Source organism: Maniola jurtina, chromosome 21 (genome assembly GCF_905333055.1).
Source record: "Maniola jurtina chromosome 21, ilManJurt1.1, whole genome shotgun sequence".
Lineage (NCBI taxonomy): Eukaryota > Metazoa > Arthropoda > Insecta > Lepidoptera > Nymphalidae > Maniola > Maniola jurtina.
In genome coordinates, this window is record NC_060049.1 from 535,610 (window position 1) to 548,290 (window position 12,681).

General features: G+C 38.1%; 2 protein-coding genes across 5 annotated transcripts in view; both read right to left on the reverse strand.

Annotated features, from left to right (window-relative positions):
• Positions 1 to 540: 540 nt before the first annotated feature.
• LOC123876121 (GDP-Man:Man(3)GlcNAc(2)-PP-Dol alpha-1,2-mannosyltransferase) lies at positions 541 to 7,665 on the reverse strand. The gene is made up of 9 exons (XM_045922266.1): positions 7,454 to 7,665; positions 6,205 to 6,432; positions 5,479 to 5,711; positions 4,887 to 5,104; positions 4,485 to 4,607; positions 3,389 to 3,550; positions 2,228 to 2,426; positions 1,660 to 1,855; positions 541 to 1,182 (listed from the first exon to the last, which is right to left on the reverse strand). The coding sequence occupies exons 1-9, from the start codon at positions 7,471 to 7,473 to the stop codon at positions 1,101 to 1,103; spliced, it is 1,461 nt and encodes a 486-aa protein (XP_045778222.1). The 5' UTR covers positions 7,474 to 7,665; the 3' UTR covers positions 541 to 1,100.
• A 449-nt stretch (positions 7,666 to 8,114) lies between these two features.
• LOC123876111 (protein cramped) overlaps positions 8,115 to 12,681 on the reverse strand; it is a 35,597-nt gene continuing 31,030 nt past the window's right edge. For all 4 annotated transcript variants that reach the window (XM_045922248.1, XM_045922249.1, XM_045922250.1 and 1 more), the window contains 8 exons: positions 12,462 to 12,576; positions 11,815 to 11,925; positions 10,984 to 11,107; positions 10,613 to 10,697; positions 9,946 to 10,064; positions 9,339 to 9,476; positions 8,882 to 9,024; positions 8,115 to 8,454 (listed from right to left, as the gene is read on the reverse strand). In XM_045922248.1, coding sequence (XP_045778204.1) covers positions 8,338 to 8,454; positions 8,882 to 9,024; positions 9,339 to 9,476; positions 9,946 to 10,064; positions 10,613 to 10,697; positions 10,984 to 11,107; positions 11,815 to 11,925; positions 12,462 to 12,576 — 952 coding nt within the window. In that variant the 3' untranslated portion in view covers positions 8,115 to 8,337. The remainder of the gene's footprint in view (positions 8,455 to 8,881; positions 9,025 to 9,338; positions 9,477 to 9,945; positions 10,065 to 10,612; positions 10,698 to 10,983; positions 11,108 to 11,814; positions 11,926 to 12,461; positions 12,577 to 12,681) is intronic.

The window sequence follows — 12,681 nt, forward strand, 5'->3', positions numbered from 1 at the left end:
ATAGAAGAATCACCCTGCTAAACTTTTTTTTATTTTAAAACATGAAATCTGTTGTATTCAGTCCCATTATATGTTTGTTAATATTATTTAAGAATAATTTTGTATGAAAAATTTATTAGATAAATTATGAGTGGCGCCGATTCTAATGTGATTCTTTAAATTAAACTAGTATATATGCATCTTTTTCTTTTTAATATTGCTAATAAAGGACCGAAAACGAATTTTAAATTAAAGACTTTTAGTGCTGCTCTACAAAAAACACTATGCTCAAGACTGGCACCTAAAGTCACGTGGTTTGACAGTTTTAAATTAAATTAAGTTTGTCTGTCCTTTTTTATTACATTGTTAAGAAAGAGATGCGGATACAAGCTATCTCTGTACCAAACGTCAAAACAGGTTAAGCAATTGGCTCTTTCAAAGATAACAGACAGACATACATTCGCATAAAAATATATCAAATTAAAATAATATATTTTATTTGTACATTGTGGGTTGTACCTTGTAATAAGTGTTTTTTTTTTGTAAAATAAAAGAAATGTATAACTTTGGTAAAATTTATTTCGATTCCTATTTAAAACTTAAATATTAATGTTAATCTTAATACTAGTGGAATTCATTACAATACAACAATAGACTAATGGAAAATATAGACTGCACACTAATTGATGAATGAAACCGCTTTATACAAGCCGATTTCAAAGAAAGACGGTTATTGAATGTATAGCGTGCAAAATTCGGGATTAACTCCCCGCCTACGACGCGGCATTGACCCCGCTTCACTTATCTACGCAACATTCGTTGACCTCTAGTGTCAGTCAAATGTTTTATTTTGCAATACATTGCGAACTTTTAGGAAACACAAGAATTTTATTTATTTCACGTTTTTTTGTGGTATCTTATCAGTAATCATCTATCTTCGTTTTTGGTAGCGTCCTACTTACTACCTGTACCTGTGTATTGATTCATTATTAGTACGTGATAATAATGTACTACGCGCCGTGGAAAGCGCCTGACTTACAACTACAAAATAGGAACGTTTGACTTTGTTCGCGACATCTCCGTCTATATTTTTCCATTAGTCTGTGAACATAGATTCAATATCAATCTATCCTTATCAAAGGTTCAACTGCTCTTAAGAATGCCTTCTCGAATTCTTTCTCCGAGAAACGATCAACTGACGCTCTGAAACGATAAAAAAAATATATGAAGTACCTAGTCATACAAGTGGGTACACTTCAGTACGGAACCCTCAGTGCGCGAATCTGACTCGCACTTGGCGTTCCGTACTCGGGTATTTTTTCCAACATTTTGCACAATAAATCAAAAACTATTGCACATAAAAATAAATAAAAATCTGTTTTAGGATAGGAAGGTAATGCCCTTTCATAGGATACCCCACTTGGTAATCTTATTTTGAAAATTGAAACACATTTTAATTTTTTTTCAAATGATATAACCACAAATTCGGGGTTTTCAGATTTATTCCTGTACTTGTGCTATAAGACCTACCTACCTACCAAATTTCATGATTCTAGGTCAACGGGTAGTATCCTATAGGTTTCTTGACAGACCGACAACAAAGTGATCCTATAAGGGTTCCATTTTTCCTTTTGAGATACGGAACCCTAAAAAGAGGTTTGGTACTGCATTCGAGCTCACCTGGCAGCCTCGACGATCCTCCTCTTGTCCTCAGCCGGCATCGCTATGACCTCTAGGATGGCTCGCGCGTACTCGTCGGGCTCCGCCGCCAGGAAGCCGGTGCGCGAGCCGGCGGAGGTCTCGATGATGTCCGCCAGGGGTCCGCCCGAGCGGTGCGCGATGGTGATGAGCCCTGCTGCCATGCACTCCACTACACCTGATGCAAAAGTATTCATACAATTAATAGTAGTGCATTGATACTGCCATACCAAGGAGTACCTTGGTAAGGTAAAATCGCAGTCAATGGCTAACTTTTATCAGAATTTTAAAAAATGTAATTCGCGTTTAGGTATGATCCTCTGAAACTACATCTACATGACATGTTAGAGAAATTATACGTCTACATGACGATTTGATTAAACTATACGGCTACATGACGTGTTGATGAAACTCTACATCTGAAACTACCTCAACATGACATATTGATGAAACTCTACATGTACATGAGATGTTGATGAAACTCTACATCTACAAGACATGTTGACTAAACTCTTCGTCTACATGACATGTTGATAAAATGTATACTCACTGATGCCGAAGTGCTCGTTCCACATAGCATGTATCGCGAGCGAGCTGTTCTGATACAGCTGCAACAGCTGGCAATATGACGCGTTGACTACAAACTGGACATTCTCCTCGATGGACAGGTGCTTGGCCAGGTCTCGGAGGTTCTTGACGCGTTCCTCGTCTTCAGCGTTACGGCACGACCCCACTAGGACTAGTTTTATCTAAAAAAAAAGCGTTTGAACTCCTTAACTCCAAAATTTTACGAAAATTTTATGACGTAGACATCAACTATGAAAGGATAAAAAAAAAATCATATACAAGTTAGCCTTTGATTGCAATCTCGCCTAGTGTTAAGTGATGATACAGTCTAAGATGGAAGGGGGCTAACATGGAAGGGGTATGGCAGTTTTCCCCTTTGGTTTCTACACAGCATCGTACCGGAATGCTAAAACTCTTGGCGGCACGGCTTTGCCAGTAAGGTATATTATGACAGTCATCGAGCGCAAGCCATGAAACGACTAGGTATCATTGGTTTCACGTCATCCCTAATGCCTAGCCTAATATTTGACAGTTGTCAAATCAGGATCAAACCGAGACTTTTCCTCACTAGTTTATTCTAACACTAGCCGATGGCCGCGACTTCGCCCGCGTGGATTTAGGTTTTTCGAAATCCCGTAGGAACTCTTTGATTTTCCGGAACAAAAAGTAGCCTATGTGCTAATCCAGGATATTATCTATATCCATTCCAAATTTCAGCCAAATCCGTCCAGTAGTTTTTGCGTGAAGGAGTAACAAACATACACACAAACTTTCGCCTTTATAATAATACTAGCTGTGCCCGCGACTTCGTTCGCGTGGAATAGTGACTTTTCGGGCAGCGTGATTCTTTAAATTGACATAACTTTTTTATTTATGAACCGATTGACATGAAATAAACACTAAATGCTAAGTGAAGCTTACTACAATATATTAGTGAAAACCGTATCTAAATCGAATAAGCCGTTTCTGAGATTAGCGTGCACAAACACACAGACAAACAGACAAAAAAAATTTAATTACAATTTCGGGTTCGGCATCGATATAATAACAACCCCTGCTACTTTTTTTTTATATATTTCCATTGTACAGACACCACTTTTCTACAATTTTATTATATGTTTAGATTAGTGTAATTACACTATACCTTGTTCCACAGGATTTCATTTTTGATCAGCAGGTTTCGGAGTTCGTACATAGCTTGAAGCATCAGAGGGTGGTCCTTTTCTGGTCGGAACTGTGCCACGGATAGGATCCTGATTGGGTCCGAATCTCGCACTAGAGAACGCAGCTTTTTGAGCTCTGATACCTAAGAAAATATAGTTTTCTCATTTCTAGTAGTATTTAGTTAGTAGTATTTCTGGTAGTATTAGTAACTGTACCAAAAGACGATTCAATAAAGGAAAGACTGGATAGCGTTTTGCATAAATAGTCCAAGCACCAAATTAACTTTTTTTAATTTTTAGGGTTCCGTGCCTCAAACGGAAAAAAGGAATCCTTATAGGATCACTTTGCTGTCTGTCTGTCTGTCTGTTAAGCGAAACTTATAGCGTGCTTCTCGTTGACCTAGAATCATGAAATTTGGCTGGTTGGTAGGTCTTATAGCACAAGTAAAGGCAAAAATCTGAAAACCGTAAATTTGTGGTTTTATCACACAAAAAAAAAACTAATATGTGTTCACAAAAAAAAAAATTCACTAGATCACATATAGATGGCGACGACCGTTATTAACTTGCAGAGTTCTACATAAAGGTGTTAAGTATATCTTGTACGATGGTACGGAACACTTCGTGTGCGAATCCGACTCGCACTTGACCGGTTTTTTCCGCATCCACACGTAGTCGCAATTCCTCGAACACGTACGAAGCGATTTGCTTCCTCGTTTCTAATCCGAACCGCAAGGATATGGAACGCCCTTCCGGCATCAGTTTTTCCCTCCCACTTTTAATATGGGTACCTTCAAGTCAAGAGTGAATAGGCAACTTCTAGGCAAGCACGCGCCATCTTAGGCTGCACCATCACTTGCTAGCAATTCTGATTGCAGCCAAGCGCTAGTATAAGTTATAATTTTTTAAATTATAGTAATTTATAATTTAAAAAATAAAACACAAATTTTCTATGGAAAATATGTTTTGTGTGTTTTTCTTTTCTAAATGGTTTTTTTTAACATCTCCAAACGCCATATATGGAGAACAATATGTAAGCTTTTTACAAAGAGATGATGAATCGTTAAAACTCCTTACCTCACACGGTGGGTAGACGCGGTGGGTGTTGAGTGGTCGCTTCCACAAGTCATGGATGTGTTCCTCCGTCCATGTCCCGTTCACCATCACTATGTCTGCGCACCGACCCACTACCCCATACAACTGTAAAAAATTATAACCCCTTGATATCTGCCTTTGAATTTTATCTATGAATCCTATCGGCTGCGCCAATTATTATTTTTTATTCAAGATTATTACAGTGGAATCTCTATAACTCGAACCTCGTTAAGTCGAAATCCTCACTAAGTCGAAAAAAATTGCCATTTAATTATTTAGACTTTGTTATTCGAACAAAACTTTTCTGACGTCTCACTCACTCATAGGCCATGAGTGAATGAGACGTCAGACACGAGAGCGTTTAAATTCCAAGAAAAGTCTTACCCAACCAAACATTTTGTAGTAGAGCAGTTTACACCAAGTCAGTAATGGGTTACGGGCAATAACGCTGCTGTTGTTGTAGCTCACGAGGCGGTGCTTGACGCGCCGCATCATGGCCGCGGTTATGGTGGGGTAGTGCGTGTAGCACCCCACCGGACATTGCGCTAGGTAGCGGAATATCGGGTAGGTGAACGCACATCCTGTTGTGTCTATGTAGATATCTGTTAACACGTCAATGTTTCAGTATTTAAATGATCGTGAGAAATATTCATTACTAGATGAAGCCCGCGACTTCATCTGCATGGAATTAGATTTTTTTTTAAATCCTGTGGGAAATCTTTGATTTTCCAGGGTAAAAAGATGCCTATGTCAATTTAAGGGACGCAAGCTACTTCTGTACCTACCAAATTTCATATGAATCTTTTTTCTTTTCTTTTTATTTACTTTTATTTTTTTAAAGATTTATGAGCCATTTGAATCATGACTAACATTCCCCTTTCCCCTCCAACTAAGCGTAAAGCTTAAAAGTAGTCATGATTAGCATGAATAATATTCTTAAAAAAAAAACTTGTTTATAATAATAGAAAGTACCTACCTGGATTAAATTTCATAAAAGCCTCCATCCCTAACACCATGGTCCCCAAACTCTGCAGCACCAACGTAAAGTACGGGTAGGTTTGAGCCTCTATCAGTTTCCCTAGACTCAGTCTCACAAAGTTGACTCTTTCTGGCTCAACTTTCACATTGAAGTGGTTCTGAGCTTTGTTCAATATCGCTGTGGGATCTGCCGTGTCCACTGTGTAGATGTAGATGTGGGAATCTGGGTACCTTTGGAAGAAAAACTAGTGAATGAAATATGCATTACTAGATGATGCGCGTGACTTCGTCTGCGTGGATTTAAGTTTTTTAAATCCTATGGGAACTCTGCTTTTTCAGGATAAAAAGTTGCCACGCACTAAGAATACATTCTGAAAATTTCAACTGCCTACCCATTAGAGTTTATGAGATACAGCCGCAGCCTATTGACAGACAGACAGGGACGGACAGTAAAAAATTGACCTAACAGATGTTACATCAAAAAAAGTGGTGGTGTCCAAAAATTTTTTTGCTATTGTATTGAGTGGGATGTCAAATGAAAGGGGAGAAAATTTTGCGTTCATAAATATAAATATACTACAACATTAAAATATACCAAGCAACGGAAAAGCAATTTAACCATAATATTTCAGTGTTTATTAAGACGATCGCAGTCTGGTTTTAGTTTTCAATTTTATCTTGTTGAAATCATTGCTAAATAATATAATATTCACACCAACTATACCTCATTAGTATTGCCTTTATAGCAACCCAAAGAACTCTTTCCCCGCCACCGCCTGCATTGCAATATGGGTGGAAAAAGGCTATGTTAGCTCCATCCTTTTTCCTCCTTTGCAGCTTTCTCTCTCTGATCCTCATGTACCAAGATGCAAAGATGAATGCACAGGGCACTATCACAAATGCACCAAACAGTAGCACTCCAATTAACATCATCGGCAATATTATTATTAAACTGTGAATAAAAATTAGGTATATAAAACAATGTGTCCTTAATGATTGACCTGAAATGCTTGATTGTCAACACACAGCCTAAGATGCTGGGGGTTTGAAACTTGAAATTTTGACAGTAGGTTTTTTTAAAAGTAACTAGAGGATGCCCACGACTTCGTCCGTGTGAATTTTGGTTTTTAAAGATCTCATGGGAACTATTTGATTTTCCGAGATAAAAAGTTGCCCATGTCAATTGCAGGGGCGCAAGCTACCTCGGTTCCAAATTTCATGTAAATCGGTTAAGCGGATGAGTATTTAGGAATGCCGTGGGAACTCTTTGATTTTCTGGGATAAAAAGTAGCCTATGTCCATCCGTGGAATATAAGCTAACTCTGTACCAAATTTTGTCAAAATCAGTTAAACTGCTGGGCCGTGGAAAGGTAGCAGACAGACAGACTGACACACTTTCGCATTTATAATATTAGTAGGTATGGATGTAGGCACTCACTAAGAAAGTATTTTTGGGAATTCCAAAAGTTAACTTTTAATTTTAGGTAATTATTTATTTATAGAGAAGTGGGTGATGAAAGTTTGTATGAAAGTCCAGCATTTTTCAGTTCAAAAGTAATAAGATTCTCGCTCACTAACATGTTTCAGAGCTTTTGGAAATTTTACTCCCTCACTGATTTTCAAAATTTCCAGTAAAGCAAAGTAGTTCAGCTAGTAATATTATTTCACTTGTAATAAAATTGGTTTTTTGTACTCGTTATTTCTGAATACACAGTTTTTATCTAATCCTACAGCACTAGGTATTGTAAAACGATAAGAAGTTTTTACTCGTGCAAAACCGAAAGAGAAAGGAAAAAGTTTATGTTACGTGTTATCTGAACATTAATACTTATCAATGTTTTATGGTGCCAATTTTGAGAAAATTATCACGAAATGTAGCGCAAAATGACCTTAGAGAAACGTAGAATAGTTAAAAATAAGTACAGCTTAATAAAATCAAACCATATGCGTAAAAATAATAAGTAAAAACTTACGTTAGAAGTTCGAACATCATCTTGATGAAATTACAGTAACAAGCCACTTTGACTGAATGCTAATTATAGAATAGGAAGAGAATAACTATTGCAGTTTAATTGTTAACTTTATTACATCGTTTGTTTTATTAATTCATTAAAATACGGCGACTTTTAAACTGACCTAACGATAAAATAAACATAACCTATGTTGTTTTCAGTTGACAGGTTGACAGTTGTGACAGAATGACACAACGACAGCCATACGACCAAGCATACGACAGCTTATGTCAATGTCGTAATGACACTATGTTTTTTTTTATACTACTAGATTTCCAGCTTTTTATGTTTATACCGATGTTACTTGCTAGTTAGTAGCACAGACATTTAGTTGCTAGAAGAATCTGAAAACAATACGCTCTCTTGTGGAGACAAAATTATTCTAAAGCCACGATGTAAGTTTCACTCACAACTGACAGCCAATTTACTAATGTAAATTAGTGTCGTAAGTTAATAATGTAAGCTTAAGTAAAACTTACAGGTGTATCTAACAGCTACGCAAGTACTGTAGGACGCGACGCCTAAGTGCGATACATAGTTTAAAGTTTAAACCATAAACTTACAATAGGTACATTAAAATATGGTAGGGAAACTTGATAAATGTTTAGAAGAGAAACTACAGTTCAACTTAATTCTTTATTTATGTATATAGTGTAGTCTTATACTCAATATCAATATGCAATTTATATTAGAAGAGCATGACTTGAATGACTTCACAATGTTTTTTGGCTCTTTATGTAAACTTTAATGTAAATTATTGCCACACTCGGCAAACTTATACAGTACCTACTTATATGATAAATAAATAATAAAATATAGTAATAATGAATATACAATTATTATATTTATGTAAGGTCATCGGAGAGGTCAGGCTCGTCCGTGACCTCGGCCGCGAGGTCAGCGAACTTCGCCACGTAGTCCACACTGGATTCAGCCAACAGCGACTGCAGCTGGGAATCCACCTGTGAGAATAAGATGATCTTGAAGAAATTTAGGTGCAGAACCACTTATTATTAGATGTTCAAAAATACAACCTCCCTGGTGCAGTGGTAAGCGCTGTGGTCTTATAAGTGGGAGGTTCCGGGCTCGATTCCCGCCAAGGGCAATTTGGAAATTTATAATTTCTATAGTCACTGGTCTGGTCTGGATTCTGGTGCAAGGCGACGGCCGTGAATAGTTAACACCCTAACGGCTAAGCCGTGCCACCAAGCGATTTAGCGTTCCGGTACCATGCCATGTAGAAATCAATAAGGGGTATGAGTTTCATACTTCTTCCAAACTAGCCCGCTTTTATCTTAGACTGCATCATCACTTACCACCAGGCGAGATTGCAGTCAAGGGCTAACTTGTATCTGATTAAAAAAAAAGATAAAGGCCAGTGGGATTTACCGCTAACTCAGGCGGGGGCCGCCCCTCCAAATGTCCTAGGAAGGAGCTTAGGGAGAAGTCCTGGACTGAGCCCTCTAGCCAACCCTCCGCGTCGCGCAGCAGACGAGAGGGAGACAGGGACATCGACTCCGATGGAAGGAAGCCTGAAGAGAAAGAGACAAAAACTTTTGTAGTATACCTTCGATTTTTTTTTAAATCTTAACATAAATTTAGTCTTTATTTTTGTCAGCCCTACCACAGACTAGGTCACTACAGTCTATTTGGGCTGCAAAATTTCAAACACCAGTCTCAGTTCTTATCTAGTGCTACAAAAATTTGGTGTAAAATGTACTCTTTTTATTAAGTCTTTAATTAATTAAATAAAAAAAATTACGAAATAAGCAAAAAAAATCGTTCGATAGATTATTTGAGTTCCTATAAGAAGTAAGATCAATAAGTAACTTTTTACTTTACTTACTAGTAAGGTCCGTCTGCTCCGTTTTGGTGGAACTCTGACTCTTGTCCTCTTGCTTGTGCTCGGGGGTGGGCTCCAAACCCTCCACTTTCACGATCTTCACGTCCTTCGTGTCGTCGTCGTCATCCATTTTTGTGTCATCTGCCGAAACATACAACATACAAATAAATGCTTCTGGCGATTTTATAACAAAGCATGTCCTACAAACATCGATTTATATTAGACAAATATTGTTAACCATGAAATTTGGCAGCTAGGTAAGTCTTATAGCACAAGTAAAGGAAAAAATCCAAAAAACCGTGAATTTGTGGCTACATCACAAAAACAAAATTAAAATGTGTTCATGAACAACTAATATTTAGTATTTTCAATATTCAATGTAAGATAACTGTACCAAGTATATCCCACTCATATGAAAGGGCTTTATCTGTATATTCTAAAACAGAGTTTTCTTATTAGTTTTCTTTCATAATAGTTTTTGATTTATCGTGCTAAATGTCGGAAAAAACCCGAGTACGGAACCCTCGGTGCAAGAGTCCGACTCGCACTTAGTCGGTTTTTTAAATAAGGAAGCAATTTTCGAGCAAGTGCGAGAAAACAAAATGATTACCTGTCTCAGGCTGGTTTCCGTTGTCTTGTAGAGGTGTTGGAATGATGGGTATGCGCAGGTCGCCGTCGTGCAAAAAGAATTGACCGTTCGCCTCGCTCAGGACGTAGTAGCAAGATAGACTGGAACAAAAATCGATAGGGTTCCGTACCATTGTACAGTCAGCAACAAAGCTAGGTTTGCACGCGACCAATAGTACTGGCGTCTGGCACGCCGCCAGTACTATTGGTCGCGTGCCAACCTAGCTTCGTTGTTGACTGTACAAGAAATAAAACATTTGTTATTTTAAGTTTCATTAAAACTAACCAGGAAGGCGAGCTAACCTGGAAGGAGTATGGCAACATTTATTAAACTCATACCCCCTTTGTTTCTACACGGCATCGTATCGGAACGCTAAATTGTTTGGCGGCACGGTTTTGTCGGTAGGGTGGTAACTAGCCACGGCGGAAGCCTCTCACAAGACCAGACTTGAGACTTAGAAATTATAAAATGCTAAACCATAGGACAGACAAACAAAGTGATCCCATAAGGGTTCCGTTTTTTCTTTGGTGCGGAACCCTAAAAATGGATTTCGCCCAAACTGATTGGTTGTTGATGATGATGATGATGATGATGAGGATGATGAAGCTGATGATGAAGCTGATGACGATGATGAAGCTGATGTACGTACTCGGATACAATGGCAGGTGGCGGTTTGGGCAGCAAGCGCGGCTGGACTGGAGGCACACTTGTCGGCAATTTCACGGGGATTATGTCTGTTTGTAACAATCATTTTATATAGATAAAAATTAGTCAAATCAAGACGACTAAAGGACTGAGGAAAGATATCGAAAATTAACTAACTAATAGAAAAGTAAGATAAAGTCAAAAACTACTTAACCCATTTTAAACATTCTTTCACCTATATAGAGAGCTACATTTATTAGCAAGTAACATGGGTTACATTTTATTTTCAAAAAAATTAGAGATCCCTATTCAAATATACAACAAACTATGTAATAAACTACATGTGCGAACGAGTCCAGAATAAAATATACTTACTGCTGGGTGGTGGCAATTTGGGCAACAGTGGTAACAGCCTTTGCACGACGACTCTTCGGTCAGACATACGCGGTCGGCCGCGCCGCCATTTTGGCAACCCATCCAAACACATTCCTCGATGAGTCTACACAACAATACAATATCAAAAATACCTTAAAAACTGGCTAAGTGTAGTCGAACCGAGGGTTCTGTTCGGGTATTTTTTCAGACATTTTGCATGATAAATCAAAAACTGTTTTGCATAAAAATAAAGAAAAATCTGTTATAGAATGTACAGGAAAGCCCTTTCATATGATACCCCACTTGGTATAGTTATCTTACTTTGAAATTGAAAATACTAATTATGAACAAATATTTTTTTTGTGATGTAACGACAATTTCAAAGTTTTCGGATTTTTTTCCTTTACTTGTGCTATAAGACCCACCTACCTGCCAAATTTCATGTTTCTATGTCAACAGACTTTACTGTACGACTTATGTTTATGTTAATGCACGCTGTGACTGCCCGTAAGTGGAGTTGCATAAGAGCAATAGAAAGTAAGGAACAAAATGTATAATTAAAATGTGTAACTCTGTGGGCGGTACTATAGTAAATAAATAAATAAATAAACAGGAAGTACTCTATAGGTTTTCTTAATAGACACGACAGACGGACAGACGAAGTGATCCTGTAAGGGTTTCTTTTTCCTTTTAAGGTACGAAACCCTAAAAATAGTAATACTCTAAATTAATTTATTCTTGACATAAGCAACATTCTTGATTGGTAGTACTCCTAGTAGTGTAATATAAGTTTCTGCTAGCATTCTAGTTTACATCATGTATATCAAATACCTCGGTATCAGCTTTGGGCGCGATGGGCGTGGGGTGTCTAAAGATGGCCGCGGCACTCTCGGACAGCTTCGGCGGAACCACTGCACCTTGTACGGTGCTTGGCTGTTGTTTCTGAACAATGTACACATCGTAATGTTGTAGTTTTTTTAATAAATACAACAAAGAGAAAAAGGCAACTTCTGACTTCGTCTGTGTTGGTGTTAGCTGGCGGGCGTGCTCTGCCTTTTTGGAGCGTTTTTTTTTTTTGTTAAAACTGACTGGAAAGCGCTCTAAGGGGATGCCGTGCGTATGTCGGCGAGCGCCGGCACAGACGGGGTCCATACTTGTATAGTTTAACTAACTTGTTACAAATAACTACAAACTTGACATTGGCTAATCTTTGTAAAGCCAGACGAGAGAGAAAAACAAAAGGAAACTTCTTTTCTCTTTCTTTTTTTGACTTGTTTTTTCTTGGTAGAGATCTCTTATAGAGATAAGCGCTTCCCTATCCACTTTTTCTTTTCTTCTTCTCTTTATTTTTACAACTTTCTGGTATAAATAAAAAAGTTAAAGAAAACAATCAAATATGTGGTCTAAGGGTACCAGAACACAATAACGAAATTCCACATACATCATACAGGCTGATGAAATGGAAATATTTCACATACCTGTTTATTTTTCTGTGCCGGCGGACACACGTGCCCGCAATCGCACTTCGCGATGGCGGGCGTGGCGTTAGCGTTCACGTGCGGGTTGCCCGCCAGAGCCAGCAGACGCTTCAACCTGCCCGAAATATGTACAGTCAAAGGCCGTAAGTCGTTTAGCACCTTAAGGCCTCATTCATACGAGACCTTTTTTAACGTCCGTTATAAGGCCGGCTGTATATGG